At 55.7% G+C, this 21,281-nt stretch overlaps 1 protein-coding gene across 3 annotated transcripts in view; it reads right to left on the bottom strand.

Moving 5' to 3' along the window:
- Window positions 1–73: 73 nt before the first annotated feature.
- LAMA5 (laminin subunit alpha 5) overlaps window positions 74–21,281 on the bottom strand; it is an 85,200-nt gene continuing 63,992 nt past the window's right edge. For all 3 annotated transcript variants that reach the window (XM_032127491.1, XM_032127493.1, XM_032127494.1), the window contains exons 32-80: window positions 20,969–21,108; window positions 20,090–20,205; window positions 19,594–19,805; window positions 19,268–19,472; window positions 18,970–19,114; window positions 18,274–18,414; window positions 17,756–17,917; window positions 17,513–17,614; window positions 17,331–17,414; window positions 16,879–17,109; window positions 16,249–16,362; window positions 15,850–15,977; window positions 15,543–15,623; window positions 14,904–15,118; window positions 14,533–14,633; window positions 13,902–14,082; window positions 13,527–13,670; window positions 13,296–13,447; window positions 13,106–13,216; window positions 12,123–12,234; window positions 11,416–11,586; window positions 10,382–10,578; window positions 10,189–10,305; window positions 9,958–10,112; window positions 9,595–9,736; window positions 9,271–9,373; window positions 9,073–9,186; window positions 8,776–8,955; window positions 8,284–8,426; window positions 7,908–8,084; window positions 7,527–7,663; window positions 7,292–7,445; window positions 7,050–7,183; window positions 6,774–6,936; window positions 6,184–6,312; window positions 5,837–5,988; window positions 5,320–5,452; window positions 4,892–5,032; window positions 4,559–4,689; window positions 4,307–4,474; window positions 4,082–4,214; window positions 3,801–3,958; window positions 3,496–3,682; window positions 3,064–3,216; window positions 2,786–2,945; window positions 2,573–2,703; window positions 2,382–2,472; window positions 1,568–1,687; window positions 74–1,447 (exon numbers count right to left, since the gene is read on the bottom strand). In XM_032127491.1, the coding sequence (XP_031983382.1) occupies window positions 1,293–1,447; window positions 1,568–1,687; window positions 2,382–2,472; window positions 2,573–2,703; window positions 2,786–2,945; window positions 3,064–3,216; window positions 3,496–3,682; window positions 3,801–3,958; window positions 4,082–4,214; window positions 4,307–4,474; window positions 4,559–4,689; window positions 4,892–5,032; window positions 5,320–5,452; window positions 5,837–5,988; window positions 6,184–6,312; window positions 6,774–6,936; window positions 7,050–7,183; window positions 7,292–7,445; window positions 7,527–7,663; window positions 7,908–8,084; window positions 8,284–8,426; window positions 8,776–8,955; window positions 9,073–9,186; window positions 9,271–9,373; window positions 9,595–9,736; window positions 9,958–10,112; window positions 10,189–10,305; window positions 10,382–10,578; window positions 11,416–11,586; window positions 12,123–12,234; window positions 13,106–13,216; window positions 13,296–13,447; window positions 13,527–13,670; window positions 13,902–14,082; window positions 14,533–14,633; window positions 14,904–15,118; window positions 15,543–15,623; window positions 15,850–15,977; window positions 16,249–16,362; window positions 16,879–17,109; window positions 17,331–17,414; window positions 17,513–17,614; window positions 17,756–17,917; window positions 18,274–18,414; window positions 18,970–19,114; window positions 19,268–19,472; window positions 19,594–19,805; window positions 20,090–20,205; window positions 20,969–21,108 (7,106 nt within the window). In that variant the 3' untranslated portion in view covers window positions 74–1,292. The remainder of the gene's footprint in view (window positions 1,448–1,567; window positions 1,688–2,381; window positions 2,473–2,572; window positions 2,704–2,785; window positions 2,946–3,063; window positions 3,217–3,495; window positions 3,683–3,800; window positions 3,959–4,081; window positions 4,215–4,306; window positions 4,475–4,558; window positions 4,690–4,891; window positions 5,033–5,319; window positions 5,453–5,836; window positions 5,989–6,183; window positions 6,313–6,773; window positions 6,937–7,049; window positions 7,184–7,291; window positions 7,446–7,526; window positions 7,664–7,907; window positions 8,085–8,283; window positions 8,427–8,775; window positions 8,956–9,072; window positions 9,187–9,270; window positions 9,374–9,594; window positions 9,737–9,957; window positions 10,113–10,188; window positions 10,306–10,381; window positions 10,579–11,415; window positions 11,587–12,122; window positions 12,235–13,105; window positions 13,217–13,295; window positions 13,448–13,526; window positions 13,671–13,901; window positions 14,083–14,532; window positions 14,634–14,903; window positions 15,119–15,542; window positions 15,624–15,849; window positions 15,978–16,248; window positions 16,363–16,878; window positions 17,110–17,330; window positions 17,415–17,512; window positions 17,615–17,755; window positions 17,918–18,273; window positions 18,415–18,969; window positions 19,115–19,267; window positions 19,473–19,593; window positions 19,806–20,089; window positions 20,206–20,968; window positions 21,109–21,281) is intronic.

The raw sequence follows: 21,281 nt of genomic DNA, 5'->3' as shown, positions 1-21,281 counted from the left end.
GTACAGTAAACCCTGTGGTGCTGATTTTCCCTCTTCCAGCTCATCAGCCTCATGCTAACTCTCCCCAGGTAAAGAGAGTAACATAAAACTTTATTTGACTCCACAGTATGCACCAGTGATTTACAAAGACCATCTTTAATACTACAACTTTTAAGAACAAGTCATAATTACATTTAAGATGGACATGTTAAAAACCCATTTTACAATATTTACCCCTCATAAAAAAACCCCACAATATAATGATATAAGTTACAAGTCCATTTCAGAAGCAAGATTTTGTCCCCAAGTGGCCAGAGATATATATACACACCCAAATATATATATGACGTGTAAGTGCACGAGTGAACTGGGTGTCTTGGGAGTAAAAAGCTGCTTCAAGTGGAGACTGCACTACACCAGGGCTGAGGGAGGCTGAGCAGGAGCCAGGATGGGTGAGGGCCAGGTGCCACCTTGCGCGCCTCGCCAGATGCGGAGGTAACCTTTCTATTCCCTTTCGAGCAGTAGTTTCTTGCTTCACACAACAGGACCTTTGTCAGTGTACTACCAGTGCTGAATGCAAGTGCAGAGCCAGTGGTGGTTGTGCCTTTCTTCTTTCCCTCAGCAGTTCTCCCAGCCTATTCTGTTCTTTTTTTGATTCTTATAAATTACTCTGATAAGAAGATGCTAATTCTGCGAACAGAATTTTGTCCAAGTTCCCCCTTGCAGAGCTCTTTGCACAGCAGTAGCAGGTGAGCTGAGACTGCCCTTGGGGGGAGGGTTAAATGTGCCCTTGCTTATAAAACCCCAAAACCGATAGAATTAATCCAGTTTGTCCTAATTGCATTTATTATAGAACACAAACTTCCTGCAGCCTTTATCAGCAGACAGTCTGTGACAGTTTATTAATAGCCTCAAGTGTTCGGTGAACTAAATCTATGTGCATTGTACGTGTGGGGTGAAGGGAACAGGATTCAGGACATGCTGCAGGGCTGCTCTGTGCTCCAGCCCACGCTCCCACCACGAGCCACGGGCAGCACGAGCCCTGTTGCAGATCCTTGACCACCCAGGAAGGACTCACCTGTCGCCACATCCCACTTTGGTTCTATTTGGGAAACATCCTCAACGTGCCCCCTTCTCCCCAGCTGTCCTCCCCTGCCCTCCTTCCCCTGGGATTTGTGGCCCCTCTGGTTTGGCCCAGACTTGTGCCTGCAGTCACTGGAGATAAGTGTGTCCGAGCACAGTCAGTGCTCTCGAGTGGTGACACCGGGGCCGGAGCAGTGTTGTGTCCCTCAGGCTGTCCGTGCATGTGGCACTTAGAGCACAGGGCAGCCCTTCAGGCTGACAGAGCCCCAGGCAGTCCCAGCTCGAGACAGGTCCACGTGCCTCTGGTTAATCAGCAGGTTCCTGACACAGCCCACGTAGTGAGGGAGGGGAGGTAACAGCAGCCTTGTGCTGGCCTTGTCTGGCTCTGCAGAAGAACAAGGAAAAGCAGGCATTAATCTGGCAAATGCTTAAATACCTCTTCCTCGCACAGTATCTCCCTTGGCCTTGGGGTGTTTCATCCTGGAGTGTGTCTTTGCCAACTCACCTGGCAGCCCTCCCAGGGAGAAGGTCACCCTTGTGCTGGGTGCAGGAGGCTGGCTGGGTCCCACTGTGTGGTTGCCTTCTGCATCCACATCCACCTGGATTATGTTTTTCCATTTGGTAACTTCAAAAGAAAACAACAGTCAGTGCTTCTTCCTTACCCATGGAGCAAGCCCACCTCTGCCCTCCAGCCTAGACCAGTGCTGTGGAGCACAGCAAAACTACTGGAAGAGTCAAAGGGCCTGGCTCTTGGGAAATGCCCAGAGTATGGACAGTCTCCCCTAAAACCTCACCCAGCACTGGTTGAACAAGATGAGGGTTTAAAATAGAGCTGTGCTGAGGTGGGGCTGCAGCTGTGCCCCCAGCCCCAAAAAGGGCTTGATACAAAACAGCACCTGCTCAATGGCAGCTATGTTAAAGGCTGAGGTTCCTGTACAGGTGTGAATCCTGCAATCCCTGCTCCAAGCTGTGGGGTTGGAGCCCTTTGGACACACGGCACCAAAGCAAATTGGACTTTCACTTGAAGCTGGACACAGTCCCCAGGATAGATCAAGTCCTGTGGCACATCCTTGGCCTTGCCAGCTGCTCCAAAATGTGGAAAAACAACCTGTCTCTCCTGTCTACCAGACGTGACAGTGCTAAGATCAGGCAAGAACTCTTGTTAATCAGGAAATTGACCTTATGGCAGCTATGAACTCCCAAATTAAGTGCATACAGCAGGGGCATAGGGTTTAAATCGCCAAGCCTGGGCTTGCCCTGAGCTCCCCTAGGAGCAGGGCTGGAGCAGAGTCACAGAACCAAGGGAGCTGTCACCTCACCTGCAATGGTGTGCCACTGCCCGTCGCAGAGAGCTGGGCACGTCACCGACGCAGAGAATTCATCAGCCCCAACGTTCGCTCTCACAGTGACCTGGGGTGAGACAAACCCATCAGAGCTGGAGAGTGGAGAGGGACAGGCAGGAGACCCCCACTGACTCTGAAAATCTGTGGGGACACCACCCTCCCAGTACCTTGGTCTCCTCCATGTAGAGCAAGAGATGGTGGCTTCTCCTCGTGCCGACGTGGAAGATGAGGCCAGAGGCACTGTGGGGACGGACCTCCAGTGTCACTTCCAAGTCCTGCTCAGTCATCACTGCATCAGCTGGAAGAGAAATGCCATTGGTGAGGACCAAGGGGATTCCCATGGGATTTGTTCCTCCTAGTCCCAGCCTGCTGGGGGGTACCTAAGGTGATGGACCCGCTATCTGCGGCGAAGAAGACCCCACTCTCCAGTGTGCCCTTGTAGCACGGTGTCACCCCAAAGGCGCGTGAGGGGGGACCCAGGGGCCTCCCGTCCAGCTGGAGGTTCCTCAGGCAGCCGTCAAAGCTGGAGGCCGATGCAGCCTGCGGAGAGAGGCCACGGGACTGAGCACAGAGGGGGCAAAAGCAGCCAGCACGAGGTGATGCCATGGGACTGGGAACAGGCAGACAGGATGATGCCATGGGACCGCCAAGCCCTTACCGGTATGTGAGCCTTAGCTTTCCCAGCTGGAACTCCCCCCACATACAAGGGGGTCTGGGCCATGAAGAGCGCTGTGGTGGCCACCACAGCATCCTGGGCTCGCAGCCCATCGATGACCAGCTGGGCCCGGCTCTGGTCTCTGCTGAAGAAGACCTGCAAGCACCAAAGGTCAGTGCCAGAACTTGGGGCTTCCCGGGTTGGGAGGAGCCCCAGGGCTGTGCCCAGGGAAGGGAGGCCTCAGCTCAGAGGTCCAGCCAGCCCTGGCTGTGTTTTCACTGTCCCCTTTGCTCCCCTGGAACTGCAGTGTGCCATGTGCAATAAGGAAGCAATGCCCAGAGCAGGGCAGCACTGAGCCAACCCCTGCAGAGGCATCTGGTGCAGAAGGCAACGCTGTGGTCTGGGGAGGTCCTGCTGAGCCCTGCCCCTGCTCACCGTGTGCCACCGCCGGTCGCGGTACTTGTCCTTGCTGCGGACGCGCAGCCGGTGCCTGCCCATGTCCACCAGGAAGACAAAGCGCCCGTTGGAGACGAAGAGAGCCATGGAGGAGCCCCGCTCGCCTGCCACGTAGAAGAGCAGCCCACTGGAGGAGTTCAGCTTCACCTCCAGGGAGAAATGGCACCTGCAGGGACAGAGAGTGATGGGAGCACCCAGCTCTCACACTACTGCAAGGGACACGTGCTTCCAGGCCATGATCCCAGGGCCAGGTTTGCATGGGGCAGGCATGGGGCGAGGCTCACCTCCACCCAAAGGAGGCTGGGATCTCATCAAACTCCCAGCGGCTGCTCGGGGCCCCCCCAAAGCGGAAGATGCCCCTGGCTGTGTGGGGCTGGGCGTGCAGCTGGCACAGCCCGTCCTGGTCGTGGCGGCGGCCCTTCGGCGCAGGCTTGCCCGGCACCTACACAACGTGCACCAGGGAATGGAGTGAGGGGAGTATCCCTGCAAGCGCCAGCAGAGCTGAGCAGTGGCATCTGAGGAGAATGAGGAGGAGAACGTGGGGAGTTCTGGCAGCAGCCGGTACCTTGGGTTTCCGCCTGTCCTTCTTTGGAGTCACTCTGAGCTGCTGCGACTGCTCGCCCAAGGGACAGCTCATGGTGACATTGATGCTCTCCACATTCTGCTGCAGGTCCACCACCATCTGTGGCTCTGACACCCTACACACAGGAAGAAGAGGTCCTTGTCACACCAGCTGGGAGGTGGGAAAGGGCTGAGCCCTGCTATCTGGCAGTGGCACGGAGTTGCTCACCGCTTGACGAAGACATTCCCGATGCAGCCGGTGAGGTTGCTGAGGGCACCTGGATCGGGTGAACCCCCAAGCTGGAAGAGCCGACGCCCGTCCTGGCGCCGCTGCCGCCGGCTGGGCCTGGGGCCTGTCCTGGTGTCCTGCAGCTCATCGTCCACGTACAGCCGGACCCTGGGGGTGGCAGCAAGGGCTCAGCAGGTCCCCGTGGCTGTGGGCAGCCCAGCCCCCCAGCAGCACCCACAGCAGGACACGTACCCACGGGCATCGCTGTAGAAGGCCACGTAGTGAGCCCTGCCGTCCGCATAGGCACCGTCAGTGGTGACTTCGCTCCCCAGAAGGTTCAAGGCCAGCTGGCCCCTCTGGAGGGACACCTGGCACGTCCCTTCCTGCAGAAAGCATCACCCAGCAGCTCAGCAGCTGAACCCCAAGGAAGAGCCCGCTTTCCCACTGCTCTCCAGGAGCTCAGGGTGCAGATCTCACTGCAGATTCACAGCCTGGCCCCACCAAAATCCCCTGTTTTCCAAGGGGAAGCAGCACCTTCCCCAGCAGCCCCACGGCCGGGATATCTGGGGGCCTGCGGGTACCCACCTGGGTGGAGTGGTGGTAGAGCAGCCCCTCACGCTGGCTTGTCTGGAAGCTGAAGCCGCTGTAGAAGTCCCGCAGCCCCGGCACATCAGTCAGAGCCAGGGTCAGGTAGCCGTGGCCATGGATGCTGACCGAGCGGGCAACCTGGGAGGGACACCACAGAGGCAAGGTGGGAGACTGGCCCTGGCCTTGCTGGGATACTGGGAGATGAGTGAGGAGCTCTGTTCCTTGCTGGGTCTGGCTGGTGCTATGGCCAATCATGTGGAGCAAGCACCTCACCATGACCCCTCTGCACTGAGGACTTGGGGGGTTTATGCTTGTTTCTCTGTGAATGAGGGGAGATGGGGCCTGTCCTGGGGGTCCTGTGCTCCCTCTCCCTGACAGATCCTTCCCCCAGCATGCTGGCCAGGCTGCCAGGGCTTTGTGCTCACCAGGAGGTCCGAGGTGCACCCGTAGCTGACACCCACGGTGCTCATGCGCTTCAGGTCGACGTATTTGCCAAGAGCCTTCAAGCCCTTCATGCAGCCCCGAATGGGCCCACCCGTGGGGAAGAGAGCTTTCAAACTGCAGGAGAAGCAGGCAGTGTTAACAAGGACAGCCCCAGGCAGACACAGCCCTGGGCAGGATCTGGCCCTGCAGCTCTTCAGGCAAAGCGCCTGGGAAAGAACTGATGGTCACAGGTATCTCCAGTGCCAAGGCTGCTCCAAAGCACGCAGCATGGCAAAGGAGGACTTGGTGACGCCCACCAGCACCTCATCCGTCCCCAGAGATGGAAAAGTTACCATCTTTAAAAAGCTCAGGATGATGGACAGGAAGAGGAAATCTTCCCCCAGAGTTTCATTAGGGTTCCAACAGCCCTGGATGTGGCTGAGAAAGGGCCAGGGCCACCACCAGGGACTCTGGAGGGGAACATACTGACTGTCCCACTCCATTGCAGGCTGGACCCACCTGGGGGGCAGCACAGCTGGGGGCACACCCCCCAGGTAGTAGGAGACAGCGTTCTCCAGGGAGTTCTCCTGCTCCACCACAAAGATGGTGAGGCGCTCCACCCGCACCAGGATGCGCTTCTTATTATTCATTTTGAGGAGGAAAATCTGGATCTGGAGACAGAGGAGAGAAATGATCTGTCAGTCTGGGGCAATTAAATCCATCACAGAGGGCAGGACAGGATGTCTAGTTAATGGTTCAAGTCAAAAAACTTCTTGCAGCTCTTCCCCCCTCAAAAACAAGGGTCTACATGCCTCCCCACCTCAGATGAGGAGCCCTCTCTCCAAGCGAGCCCTCTTCCCTCTTACCGCTTTGTTTGTGGTGCTGCTGATGGTGAGAGAGGAGGAGTTGCTTGGTTTTGCCATCTCCAGGCCAGAACTGAAATCATAGTAAAGCGCCAGCTTCCCATCCCGGATGGCCAGACACAGGAACTGACCCTGAGGGAGGCAGGATGGACACTCAGCAGGTGCCCAGGATGCAGTTGTGGCCCTGAGCCCATCTACCCTTTAAAACTGATGGGAGCAGATCCCACTGCCAGTGCCCTGGTCACGTTATTTGGGGTTTATCTGAAACAGCAGCCCTGTGCTGGAGCACAGGGATAACACTGCAAGCTGGAAATGCTCCTTGCAGCTGCCCCAGTGAACCGTGGCCCAGCTTGGAGGGTCTCCCAAGTTTTGGGGAACCCCTCCAACACCAGCCAAGTGACCGCTGTGAGGTTAGGGTCCAGCCTGCTCATGACTTTTAACAATAGTGCTGAAATCCTGCTCCAAGCGACCCTGAGATCTCCGAAGCCCTCCTCTTCCCAGTGTCCTGAACTGGGAACGCCAGCAAGCAGGCCTGGGATTGTCCCAGCCCACCCACTGAGGGACAAAGGCTCCCCAGGGGAGCAAGCACCTGCCTGGTTCTCCAGGAAGAAGATGATGCCGTTGTAGGAGACCACCCGGATCTCCTGCTCGAAGCGCTTGGTTGTGCCAAACTGGCTCTCGAACTTGATCTCCGCATAACCAGTGCCATCAAAGTAGGAGCCATCAGTCAGCCAGGGGTCTCCTGTGGACTTGGATCTGAGACACACCAGAGGCATCAATCCCAAGCCATCTGCCATGCCCTGGAGCAAGCAGAGCTAAGGATAAGTGCCCTGGAGGAGGGCTACTCCCAGCCCGGGGGCGGTGCCCACCTTGCGCAGGGTTTCTCGGCAGCCGTGTCCAGCTCGAAGGTGTGCTGGAAGTTGTACAGGCTCACCACTTCCTCGTTCAGCGTGTCCAGCTCCAGGCACCCGCGGTAGTTGGGATAGCGCAGAGCGGGAGGAGGCTGGGAATGAAACACAACAGTTAAACGAGTTTTCCTCCTGTAAGAACCTCCAAAGGCATTGCTGACACCTCCCAAAACCTGCTCCCCCCTCCCTGCCGCCTGTCTCACCGTGAAGCTGGAGGGGTAGCCACCCACGTAGAAGACGACGTTGCGTGGGTTGAGGTTGAGCAGGCCTTGCTCTCCCTTGGCCACGCTGTCTCCCTTGATCTCGTGCACCCTCTGCCTCTCCACGATCACTGACATGTGCCCGTACTGCAGGATCCTGCAGCAGGGAGGGATGGTCAAGACCAGGGGAGACCCTCAAAGAGAATCAAACCCTGTCCTCCCTGAGCAGAGGCCCTACCTGTTGATGCTGATGGTGACAAACTGCTCTCCAATATCCTCATCGACACTCAGGGAGGTTGGTTCCTCATCTCCCAGTTTGTAAATCCAATGCACTCTGCGATCCTTGAGCACAATGCCCAGGTAGTCTCCAGTGGCCTGAACTCAGGGAGAAACAGGGCCACGTGTTGGTATTTGGGACAGGCAGGAGCTCTCCCTGGTGTGCCCAGGGCTGCACTGGACAAACACCCCCTATCCCACTCCCCACCCAGGCTGACGGCTGCATCCAGGAGCTGTTTGTGTTCCCCACAGAGATATTCAGGGAGAGGGTGAGGGGTTGATGCGCAGGCGTGATCCCCCATCGGTGCAAAAGGGCTCCATCCACCCTCTGGCCCCATCTCACCTCCTGGCTGCCCAGGTACAACACGAACCGCCCCTCCTCTCCCTCATCCTCCCGGCTCCTGGGCTCGGGGTTTTGGATGTAGAATTTGAGGGATGTGTAGGCTGCCAAATCCTGCAGATTGCTAGGCATCCGGACCTGCACCCCTGAACTGCCGTTGAACTTCATGGGCACTTTCACCTGTAGGGAGAGAAATCCAGCCCTGTGGCACTGAACCCACTGCCACCTGTCTGGTCACTGCCAGTTCCACCAAATGAGAAAGGGACCCTGCCTGATGGTCCCAGACACCCTCCCCTTTGCATGCTACCCTCAGGTAAGCCCTCCTCCCCCCCAGGCCCCCAGCACACCATGCCCAGCCCTCACCCACCCCTGAGCTCACCTTGCTGGCAGCGTTCCTCGCCTGCGTGATGAGCTGCCGGATCCTCACGATGTTCTCCGACACGGTGGCGTTTTTGTTCCTCCTGTTCTCCAGGCTGCTCAGCTTCTCCAGCAGCAGGGGAATGGTGCTCTCCAGGCTGGACACTGGGGTTGAAGAGGAGCCAGGAGTTTTGGAGGTTAGTAAGGAAGGGAAATGTGAAGGTCAGGCAGCTTGAGACATGCAGGTCAAAGGAGCTGGGAGCAGTCACAGAGATCCCCTAAAGCCATCAGCCTTGAGGGGGGTGTGAGAATGCTCCAGTGCATGCAACCTCCTGCAGTAAAGCTACACGTGATACAGACACTGCACAAGACGAAGAAAAAAAGGGCCAGGACATAAAGCATCCAGTATTGGCCACCTCCCTCTGCTCTTGACCTGGAGCTGCAAAGCACAGCTTTCAAAAATGCTCTGGGGATATCTGTGCATGCAGTGGCTCATACCAGACTCAGCACTCACCAGATTTCCTGGCATCCTGGACTGCCTGGTTCAGGTCCTCACTTCGGAGGCCTCCATACTGGTCTTTCCACTCATCCAGGTTCTTCTTCATGGTGCTCAGGGTATCCTCCACTCTCGCAGCCGTTTCATTGGCCTCAGCAGCAGCTGCTTTGGCATTCTGGATCGTGTCCTTTGTGTCCTCTGCAAGGAAAGAAGTATCTCTGAGGTGGTCAGGAGGAGGGAGGAAGCACCCTTGGGTCACAGTCAGTGCATGAAGAAGGGAGCAGAGAGAATCAGTCCCGCTACCCCAGAACAAACCTTGCTCCCTGCCCAGCATGTCCTGCACGGACTGGAGCTGGGTCAGGAGCTGCTCCTTCCTCGCACGGAGGTCAGCCAGCTTGTCCCTTGCTGTCTGCAGAGTGCCTTTAACAGCTGCAATTAAAGAAATGCACGTGCTGTTTGTTGGAGCTCAGTCCAGACTGAAGGACATCAGACCCTGTGAGGAGCCTCTCTCACCCCCGTTGAGTTTGCTCTGCTGTCTCCTCACAGCCTCCTCCAGGCTGCTGCTGTTCCTCTTCAGTGCTCTAGAGATGGCCCCGAGGTTTTCTGATATGACATTCTGTGAAACAAACACAGAACTCTGAAGAGGAATTCAAGCCTCTGGCTCTGACTGCACACAAAAATGCTCCTTCAGCCATCTGCAGCAGGGTGTGACAGGGAGACCCAAACACTGAGTCTGGCCCCAGCCGTGGCAGACTCTGCTCTCAGGCACAGAACACGTGTCAGAGGGAAAGGAGTTTGGTTTTTGCCCATCTTCACAGGGCTCCCCACAGCACGTACCATCAGGGCCTCGCTGGCTGCCTCGTCAGCATCGTGGGCTGCTCGCTCTGCTTTCCTCACAGCTTCAATGATGCTGGCGTAGGCATTGGAGGCATCGACCGCCCGCTGGATAAAGCCATCCTGGTTTGTGTCCTGGATAATGCTGTTTTGGAAGATGAAGCCAGCAAGTCCATGGAGAACACTCAGGCTCCCCATGCCCCCCCAGACAAACCCCTTTGGGCTCCTCAACACAATGTGTGCTCCAGTATAAAACTTTGGAGGTGACACCCTGCTGGTTCCCCTGCCATGGTGGGGCTGCAGGTTTCCATCCCCAGCTCTGGTAGGAGACAGCCTGACTAGTGAGGGTCAGGACAGGTGCCTCACCCAGAAAGGTTCCTTGCAAGCTCATCCAGGAGCCGGGCGTGCTCCTCCGCCTGCTCCACGATGGGGATCTTGCTGCTGGCCGGGGAGAACTTCTTGACGCGCTCGGTCAAGGGCAGCTTTGCCCCATCCAGCAGCGCTGCCAGCTTCTCGTACGCCTGCAAGGACACCTGTCACTCCTGAGGGCTGCCACCCCTCGCCCTCTGCCCGTGCCAAAGTGCCTCTGCCACTCACCTCCTTCGCACGCTCCATCATCTGCAGGAAGTCAGAGACCTGGGCAAGGGCGTCCTTGGCCATCTGCAGGGTCTCCTGCACCAGCGCGTGCTGCTTTTGGAGTGCCTGGCTCTTTTGCTGGACACAAAGACCCAGAGTTAGGGACCAGCAGGGCTGGGACAGCCCCCCCACATCGCTGATGGTGAAGGTCTACCTGACTCTCCTCCAGGTTGTTTCGGTTCAGGCTGTTCAAGTCCTCTGTCTGCCTGGTTTTGTTCACGGCCTCGTTGAGGGCATCACGCAGATCCATGAGCTGGGAGCTGTACTGTGCCAGCCGCTCTTGGATGCTGCTCACCAGGTCCTGGTTGGACTGCCAGCGGGCGTGCAGCTCACTCTTCACCCTATGCAACACTGGGGAGGGAGGGGATGACAACTGTTGCTAATTCCTCTTCCTATGCTAAACAGGCTGTTTATGTGCCTGGCTGCCTTAAAGCCTGGTTCTAGTCTCACTTAGCAGGTATCAAGGCCAGAAGTGACCATCTTCCATCCCTCCCTCCTTTTCAGCCTAGATAGCACAGGATCCTGTCCATGACTGTCTCTCTCAGTGCTGGTTAGAGATGGGATCTCTTTCAAAGACACACAGCCATGCCTGAAAAGCTCTGGATGATGGAAAAACCCCACCTGAGGCCTTGATTACTTATTTCCAACAAGAGCCAGTTTATAATTCCAGCTTTCAGCTGCTGAGTTATGTTTTGCCAGGGCCTGTTAATCAGAAGTGCTCCCTTCCTGCAGTGCCACGTTGGGCTCACTGCTCTCACTCCTGCAAGGATGCCCTCAGGACAGCAGAGCTACTACGGGTGCAGGCTGCTGGTTGTTACTCTGAACCCCTCTATAGGGACAGCAAATAGGAAGAAACATGGTGTGACTTACTCACATCCATGTGTGATGTGAATACATCGCATAATAATGGTGATTCCTTGTTCTAAGTGTTGCCAATTTTGTTCATCAAACAGAACTACCCAGTTAGTTCTGCTCTGAAGTTTGCCTTAAGGGAAAAGGAACCACAAATGATCCTGTTGGAGTGTCACAGGGGACTCTGGAACTCCTATAAAAATTGTTGGGGGTGCCTGGCTCTTAACAGCACTCTCTAAACACAACCATGATGTGCAGTGTCTGCGTGGGCTCCAAGCCAGGAATAGCCAGACCCAGCAGGATCTGGGCAGCCCTGGGCCACCAAGCTGGACTCACACTTCTGAGCCTCCTCGTGCTCACGCCTTGCCAGCTCCTCCTGGGCCCCCAGGCTCCTCTCCTTCATCTCCCTCAGCATCCTTTCCACCTCGGCCAGCTTCTGCCGGAGCTCCTCGCTGGACGTGGTGCTGGTGTTCGCTGCCCCAAACCTGGCCATCTGCCGCACCAGGTCTGCAGAGAAACCCACACCCAGCATCAGCACTGACCAAACCAGGTCCTTCATAATCCCCTGAGTTTTCCCCTCACAAACCACAGACAACTTTCAGGCAGCACTCAGAAAACAAATTGCTTGAGATCACCCAGAGGCACTGCCCCATGTTTCTGCCTCCTTGGCCACTACCAATAACGCATCCTACATCCTGAGCATCTTTCTGTGGCTTTACCTCCTCTCCCAGAGCCAGCCACTCTGTTTTGCTCAACCTCTCTGGAGGCTGCAGTGCAGACTGCCCCTGTTTTATGCATTTTAATAACATTTGTGGAAGTTTAAATTGTTTTCTTCCCCAGACTTGTGTTTAGCCAAGCAGCTAAGACTCACAATAAGCCTGGTCAGAGAGTAAAAGCTGGGATTCTGCAGGGAACTTCACTTGTATTTTCCCTTGTTCTCTCCATGGCTCTTCCTAAGCAATGCAGTGCTTGGCAGTGGTTAAAACCAAGAGCATGGCATATCCCAGGAAAGAACCCCAAAGTGAAGACCCTTCTTTACATACCTGCAATGCCCCTCTGGATGCTTTGGATATGCAGCAGGAGCTGTTCCCCCCTCTGGTACATCTCCTTCGTGTGCTGATCAACACGCATCGCTTCTCTGTGAGTCATGGTCATCTACAACAAAAACTCTGTCTTAGCTCAAGTATGAGATGACATTTTATGTGATTTATCAGAGGGACTGCTGCTCCCAAAAGGCACACAAGGCTTGGCAATGTGTAGCTTGTGAAGTCCAGCCTGCCCCATGCTGCTGTCCTACAATGCACTGAAGGGTGATCTCATTTAGCACCTTCAGAGAAGCACAAGCAATAAATGCAGCTCCAATGCAACAGGCTCTGGATGCTGGAACAATCCCAACAGCACAGAGGACAGCTATTAACACAGGTGCTATTAACACAGGAAAAGCCCCAAAGCCTGGAGCCAGGCACACCTGTGTCCTGATCAAGAGACAGAGGGCTGCAGTCTGGCTGTTTGGTACACACAGGGGCAGTTTGTCTTTGCAGCTGTCTGGGGAAGTATGTCATCAAGTAGAGATTTTTCCCTCTCCCTCAGATTAGGAGCAGCAGTTTATAAATCAAATCAAATGAAATCAAGTCTTGCTCAGTTTGTAAGTTCCCTGAAGATGCAGCTGCTGGATTTTAGACTGGATATAGACTGCATCTGTGATGGACCCAGATGTTTCATGTTCCTCACTTGTATGCCCCTTCTGTAAGTGATATTTGACTAAATTTATTTTTACTGCTTGAAGTTGGAGCCACCTCAAAAGCAAGCAGTAAATCAAGAAAAACTATCAATATCATGAGATGCTTAACAGCTCTCCAAGGGAGGAAAGCAGGTAATCCAACTTGAGCACCTAACATTGCAACTTAGTACTGGTCAAGCAGGACATCCAACCTGCCTGAACTAGGCTCCTCACAGCCTTCAAAGCCCTCGTTTTGGTAAAAGGGGGACTTGTGCTCTGGCAAAGAAAGATGGAGAAATACCCTACTTTGTGCTGCAGTGCGTTCAGGTCCTGTGTGAGATCCACGTTCTCATCCTCCAGCTCGTCAGCCCTTTGCCTGACCCTGCTCATGGCTCTGTGGTACTCACGGAGCTGGTTCTGGGGGAAAAAAAGAGGCTAAATCAGGCCAACAGGCCAGGAAACATGGGCAGAAGGTGATGTTAAACCTTCCACGTACAGCAATAGCCTTTATGGTGCCGTTGAGGCCGTGGAGGCGAGCCCAGGCGATGGAGCTGGCGTTGAGGGTGACCAGCTGGCTGCGGATGGACGGGAAGGACATCTCGATGCTCTGCAGGTCCTCCAGCAGGAGCAGGACACAGCTGTCACACACTACAGGGGAACGCAGCAGTCAGCACAGGCCCTCTGCCAGGCTTCCCTCACCTCTTTCCCCAGGACAGAGGACACAGACCTTCACACTTCATGCTGTCGGGGCCGTTTGCCACCAGGACCTCGTGCTCGCGCAGGCAGACGTCGCACTGCTTCCCCGTGAGCCCATTGGGGCACGTGCACTCCCCGGTGCGAGGGTCACAGGAGCCCCCTCTGCACTCGCACTCTGCAGGGTCAAGTAACAGAGAATCACTTTGTGCTTTTACCACTCTGGAGAGAGGGGAATGAACGGTTTTATTCCAGCTGAGCTTATCTACACACCGCTGCCGGGGCTTTCCCTGTGCAACCCAGCGACGTGCACAGCCCCTCAGACAGCTGCCAGCTGTTTTCCGCCTTCAACAACTGCACCAGCACCACAGCCCTGCCCCAGTGCCGCTGGCTGGGACCCCCCACTCACTTGTGCAGCCGCCCTGGCCGAAGCCCCAGTAGCCCGGGGCGCACTGGTGGCAGCGCGAGCCGCTGACGCCGGGCAGGCAGCTGCACTGGCCGCTCTGCACGTGGCAGCTGCTCCCCACGGCGCCCACGTCGCAGTCACACCTCCGGCAGCCCGAGCATCCCTCGAAGCCATAGTATCCCTCCTAGGGAAAAGCAGGACAGGGATGCCCTGGTCAGCAAGCGTGCCTCTCTCCTGGGGCAGTGATGTGGGACCCCAGCGTTCCTTTCCAGGTGTGTTTTGAGCACCACAAAACTCAAAGCAAGGTGGTAAAGATGTGGAGCTGCAGTGAGAACCCACACACACCACAGCAATGCCCTGTGAACCTGCCCTTGCCCAAGCTGGATGCACTGAGGAAAATGGGGTTTACTGCATTTTCCCAAATGATGCCCCGTTACTGGAATGCTGCCTTCACTGCTTGCTGCCAGATCTTTATCAAGCTTTTGCCATGTACAGGACAGCTCATGTAAATGCAGCCTTCACCAGCTGGCAGCCAGCCCTGCTCTGCTCACAGGCCTGGGGGATGACACACCAAGGCTGCCCCTCATCCCCATGACAAGGACAGGCACCATCCCAGGGCCCAGGTGACCCTCACCTCACAGCGATCACAGTGCTGGCCTGTCACTCCAGTCTTGCAGAAGCACTGGCCAGTTTGTGGATGGCAGGAGTCAGTCCCACAAGGCGAACAGTTGCACTCTGCCAGGGAAAAATACACCCAGTATTTCACTGAAGAGCCCGTCAGCCACTCACAACACTTACTGCTAACAGGGAATCCTATTTCCCCCTAATCTATCAGTCAAAGTTAAGACAGAGCCTCTCTCCTCTTGGATTTGCTTCTCACAACTTATTCCCATGGCCCCTTTTGCAAGCTGCAGTTGGGCTGCTCTTCCTCAGAGACAGAGGAGCAGTGCTGGGAATGGGCACCCTCCCCTTGCCCACCCTGTGCTGGCTGCCTGCCCCACTCACGTGTGCAGTTCTTGGCTACCACAGCATCCCCGTAGTAGCCGGGCGCGCAGAGCTCGCAGCGCGCGCCGGCCGTGTGGTGCATGCAGCCCGAGCAGGCGCCCGTCAGGGAGTCACAGCTGCTGAACAGCATGTTGGGATCCGTGTTCCCGCTGCAGTCACAGGGCTGGCACGAGCTGCCAATCACCAAGGGATTGCCGTAGTATCCCGGGGCACACCTGGAGAAACACGGCAAGTTACAACAGGGTGAGGATCCTGCAGCTCGTGCCTGCACCCTGCACTGGAGTTGCACAACTGGAACAGCGTGAGCATCCAACACTTGTAACTGCTGCAACCCTCAGGGATCTCAAAGCACTTTGTGTTTCGCCTTGTGATACCTCAGAAAGGTGCCTTTATCACAGGCTGCAAGTCAAGGCAAAGCACGGGTAAGTCACACATGCACGGTAACAGAGTTTCAGCAGTCAGGCATATGCAGGCTGAAAAGGACTGAAGGAAATGCTGCCAGAGCAAAGCACACAGGGGCAGAGCCAACCACTTCTGCTGCAGTCCTTAAGGGGACAACTTCTCCTCTGCCACAGCAGTGGCTGCACAGGGTTAGTGTGGTGTCTGAGGCCCCCCAAACACAGGTGCCACCCCCCTTACCGTTCACAGTTGGGTCCAGCGTAGCCTGGCTTGCAGAGGCACTGCATGTTGGAACCCTTGTGGACACAACCAACAGCAAAACTGGAACGAGAAGGGGGACACAGGGAGGCGCAGTTACCCCTGATGTGGTGCCAGGGGAGCTATCACTCATTGTGGGCTGTTGGGGCCTCAGGTTCAAGAGAGCATGGGCATGGTCTGGGGACAAGGACAAGGCTGGCATTGGGACACTTGCCCTGGTGGGGGCACAGAGTGGTTCCAGTGGTTAAACAGTGAGGCCAAACAGGCAATCCCATCCTGGGGTTCTTACTTGTTGGAGGCAACTGAAAGAGGGCACGGGCACCCAACACACTGCAGGGGTTCTTGGGCAGAGGGGCTGCCCATGTAGCCGTCCTTGCATCGCTCACAGTGGTCTCCTTCTGTGTTGTGCTGGCAGTTCTGCAAGGAAAAGGCAAGCTCTGGGTTCAGCACTGACAATAAATGGTGGAGGCACTAAGAACTCCCCATCAGGATGCCTTAGACCTTCCTCTATCCCAGAACTGCCTTGCACCCTAAGCTCACCCTAAGCAGGGTCACCAGTGAAACAGTGCAGCCAATACTCTGACTTAGGCATGGTTCATCCAGCCCAGTTAGTATGTAAAGAGCTTTTGAATCACATGCTACAGACCTCATGACTCCAAAATATCACACTGCTCCACTGTTTACTTACAAGGCATATCCCAGAGCCTGGCAGGCACTGATCTGAGTGGCCATTGCAGTGGCAGGGGATGCATTTTCCCAGAAAGAGCCCCTTGGTGTCCCTGTAGTAACCTGGAGCACATTCCTGAGGAGACAGAAAAAGGCAGAGATCTGAAAAACAGCCTAATACTTTTGGGAAAAGAAAAGAAACGAAATTAGTTTTCATGACAGAATTCCCATAGGGTTGTACTGATGGAGAAGAGATTAAAAGCAATGATGAAGATTTTTCAGTGCAGTTCCCTCCTGCTCCTTTTAACCAGGAGAGAACTGGCCAGAGAGAAGGACCCATTCCAAGGTACTGCAACACCTGAATGATTTCCCCATTGTGGCCCTTCCAAGAAGGCAGATGCAGCTATTGCACCTCTCCAAGGTCCACGGTGGTGTGGTGGGGAAATTTTCCTTCCTTTGGAACAACCTGAGCTGTCATTTCATCTGAAGCCCTCAGGAGCCAGCTTGGAGACTGCTGATGCCTTGGCACCAGTGCTTTGCACAAACATCCAAACCCCATGGCCGCCACACACACCAAGCACGAGGGGTGGCTGACACACAAAACGTGACTGACTCCCCTCTGACTGGAACAGCACGTCCCCTTCCCCCTGACCTGGCAGGAGTCTCCCTGGTAGTTAGCTGGGCACAAGCACAGCTCCACGTTGCTGGCACGGACGCCTGTGGCCGTGGCCGTGGCCATCTCCAGCACCACGCGGCGCAGGGACACGGAGGAAGAGAGCTGGGAGAAGAGTGCCCGGATCTGCAGCTGCTCCAGGTTTGCCAGCACCATCATGAGCTCCTCTCTGGACACAGGGTTGTGAGTCTCTGTGTGCCTGAAGTTACCCTGGCAGGAGAAAAACCTGGCATTACTGGCAGGAAGCACAGGCACCTGAACATCAAACCCAACCTCCACGTCCCTGCTGCTGGAATCTCTCCCCTTTGCATGGATGAAACAACCCTGGCAACACCAAAAATGCTGAGCTCAAAGCCTTGGTCCCTCTGTCTGTGTGAGGTCTTGTCCTTTCCTGCATTATCTGAGCACTTCACTTGTGTGTGCAAACTCACCTCCACCAGCTGCAGCCGGCCTTCGTGTGCCTCCCCTGGGGACGGGTAGGCACCTTCGAGAAACATGATGCTCATCTGATTTCCCTAGGAAAAGCAAGGAAGGCATCAGTCATCACCTCCTGCATCCATCACATCCTGCTCCTGCATTAGCAGAGGGCACCAGGGAGTTTCTTGGGCTGCACCTTCAAGATCACATCCGGGCGGGACTCCATGGGAATGAACACGTCACCCCTCCGAGGGTTGGAGTGCAGCTCATAGCGAAGGTACCCTCCATAGGAGGAAACCTGAGGGAGAGACAAATCCCACACCTTGCTGCAAGTCCACACCACTGAGACAAGGCAGACGTGGAGTGTGAGCAATGCCTGCGTGTCAGGCTGCTGGCACACGTGTGTTGGTAGGGTCAAGGTGGTCCCCCATTCTCTTACTTGGTCCCCAAGGTAGGAGCTGGGTGCAACCCAGTAGAGCTCCTGGTAGGCATCTAGGAGGTTCTTGAGGTCAGCAGTGACGAGCTGCTCCCGTAGGTTCAGAGCTGTTGGCACTTCGTGGCGGTCACTGCTCAGCAAGAGCCACCCATTCATGTCGACAAACTGGAGGGGAAGAGCAACTGTGGGTCTTCTAGTGGAGTTACAGAAAGTATTTGGGTGTTGATGCTCCAGAAGAACAGGTCCCAGAGCAGCAGAAAGGGGAATAACAGGCTCACACCTCACATGCATCCTGATGAAGCCACTGGAAGGCTGATCATCACCCCCGCCCAGCACATGAGACCCCAGAGACCAGGAAAAGGGGCTGAAAGCAGGAGATGGGCACAGGGAGTCAAAGATAACCCTCCTCACAGTGTATCTTCAGTAGGATTAATGCAGGACAGAGACCCGAGGGGAGCAGGGAGCCAGGTGGATGGGAACACACCTGACCTGCAGGCTCTGGTGGCCACAGCCCCTCTCACCTCAGCCCGGTGCTTCTCAGCGCTGCGGCAGCGATCGGTTGCACCAAAGCAGAAACACTTGGTGCAGCCCTTGGGGTTGGTGGCATCCAAAGAAAACGTCCCCAGGCGGCACTGGTCACACCTCAGGCCCTCCACATTTTCCTGAAAGACAAGAAAAGCTCAACAGCGTCAGCAGCTTCTCACAAGGCCTCAGTGGAGGACAGGGATGGCAGGCTGAGTGCTCAAAGCACAATGCTGTGGTGCTGGAAGATGTTGAAGCAGTCCCCCAACAGATTTGCTTGTACAGCACCTATCAAATATTAAATTCACCCGAACAAAGCACTTGTAAGCCCTACAAAGAGGCTGGAGCAGTCGCTGTTTGAATTGCTCTGCTGCCATGGAGCCTGGAGCCAATAGGGCTGACAGCTCTACCTCCAAGAAGCTCTGATACAGGGCTGGACTCAGACTGGACATCTTTCCCAGTGACAGCCCAAGGAATGAGCCTTCGTGGCCAGGAAGGTTAAGAAGATATGAGTTTTTCAGGGTGCTCTGAACCCACCACCCCATGGGGCAGGCTGGCTGCAGCTCAGGCACGCAGGCACTCTCCTTCTCCAGCCCTGCTCCCTCTGGCATGCCGAGCACACACAGCCCCTGCCACCCCCAGCCAGAGCGGGAGAGTCGAGCCAAGGCACCACGTGGAGGCATCGAGGGACTGACCTTGCAGTGACACTGCCCCGTGACCGGGTCACACACGCTGGCTTCGGTGCCAGCCTGGTGGCAGTCGCACCGCCGGCAGTCGGGGTAGTGGTAGTAGCCAGGGGCACAGAGGTCACACTGTCGTCCGACGATGTTGGGCTTGCACCTGGGTGGACACAAGAGCCAGAAGAGCTTTCAGAGCTTTCCTCACCCCCATTCTGCACATTTCCTCCCTTCAGGTTGCTAACATGTCCCACCACTCCAGCAGGGACCAGGGATGCTGCCAGATGTCCCCAGTGCCAGGACAAGGCTCCCTCACCTGCACTGCCCACTGTCCACGTCGCAGCCTGGCTCCGTCAGCTCCTGCACGCCGGGCCGGGAGCAGTTGCAGTCCTCACAGCCGATGAGGGGGTGGCAGCCGAAGGTTTGGGGCTCGCAGACAACACACTCTGGCTTCAGGGTGTGGGGAGGACAGATGCACTGCCCTGTCACTTCATCACAGAGACGTGTCCCGCAGTCACAGGCTGCAAGGGGCAGAACAGGGCTGGGTTTGGGGGAGCCAGACCCAGGAACCCAAAGGCGAGTGTGGGGAACGGATACAGAGCAAGTGCTGGGAAGCTGGAGCTGGGAGACGGGAGAACTCACGCCTGCAGTTGGGGAAGCCCCAGTAGCCAGTGGCACAGCGGGAGCACTCGCGGCCAATGACGTTGGACTTGCAGGGACACTGCCCGCCGAAGGGCTGGCACTGGCTGCCCCGCGCCCCGGCCTCGTGGCAGCGGCACGGCTGCGCCCCGTTGTTGTAGAAGAGGGACAGCGAGATGGCAGAGTCACGGCAGAACCTCGAGGACGTGCTGGGGCTGTTGGGGAAGGTGAGAAGAGTCAGTGCTGCTCATTCCCACAGCCTCCCCACCACCCCAAATCCAGCATCCCCTACAGATCCAGAATCTCCTGCAGCGATGGGTGGTTAGTGGGAGGGAGAGCCCTGTGACACAGAGATCCCCCAAATATCCACGTCTGGTTAACAGAAGAAAAGCCTCAACCAGCCCCCTCCTTGCCACACATGAAGGGAAGGGGGTGTTGCTCCCTGAGGAGTGTGCAGCCTGTGGGCAGCAGAGCGGGCACCCAAAGCCAAGGATCTCACTTGATGTAGAAGCTGTTGATGCCACAGCTGCTGATGAAATCATAGGACTTGTCCAGGGGTTCCTCCTGCAGGTACTGGGAGGTGTAGCTGTCCTCAGGCACCACAAGGATGTAATCCTGCAAAGCAAGGGCGAGCTGGGTGAGCCAGGTTCTCAGCTCAGACAGACAGACACCATCCAAAACGACTCCAAAGTCCAAAGGCACCTTTAACCTTTCATCCCTTGCTGGGACAGAACATAACACAGCAACTACTGCAAACACCAGGAATCACCTCTCTATTGAGGTCTGTCCATCAGGGTCCATCTAACCTAAAGCTCCACATCAGGAACAGCCCAAATTCACCGGAGTAGAAACAGGCTAGAACACCCCCAGAGCGCAGCACTGGCTGTGCCTCAGCAAAAGGCAGTCTTTATCACCCCAAATTTCTATACATGAAGGCACCTGGTCTTTCAGCCATTTATCCAAATCTAGTATTTACCTAGTCCTGTTGCCAGAGAGTAACAAAGGCTACCTACTCCCATAATGAGGCCTGCCTGAACAAACAATATTATGCAGGTGTAAAATATTTCTAGGGCAGGAGTAAGTCTTATTCTGGATTATCACAAGCTACATATGCAAAGTAACAGCTTTGATTTCTGCTTTGTTTTGATATCAAAACCAGACAGGGAAGGACAACTGTCATCTACAGAAGCTGCCCCTGTGAATTCTGCCCTCAATTTCACACCACTAAGGTTGGAGACTGCAACTTTCTAGGGTAGTTCAGAGACTGAATGATGGTGGGAAACATTTCTGCAGTCACACACTGACAAAAATCCAAGGCAAAATTCCCTGCTGAAGCCTGGTCCAGCATGCTCTGGGAGCTTCCTGAAGAGAGGCTCACCAGCCACAGCTGCTTGCCCTCTGGCACTCGAACCACCACAGTCAGATCATTATCAGTAACATCCAGGACGATTTGGTTCTCAGAAACCACCAGGCTCCGGCACCCGTATGCATGTGGGCAGAAATTCGCGTTGGTCTGACCTGAAGAGACAACAAATGTGTTGGTGCCACATGTGCCTCGAGTCCCCATCACACCCTCCCAGTTTGGAAGGGATAAGTCAGTCTTGCTTCACTTTTGCGATCCCCAAAGAACCCGCAGTTATCCTCTGGCATGGAAAACCTCCAGGGCTTCTGCCAACCAGCAGCTTCCCCAG

Source organism: Corvus moneduloides, chromosome 17 (assembly GCF_009650955.1).
Source record: "Corvus moneduloides isolate bCorMon1 chromosome 17, bCorMon1.pri, whole genome shotgun sequence".
In the NCBI taxonomy this organism is placed as follows: domain Eukaryota; kingdom Metazoa; phylum Chordata; class Aves; order Passeriformes; family Corvidae; genus Corvus; species Corvus moneduloides.
This window is presented reverse-complemented; position numbering and strand designations above follow the sequence as displayed.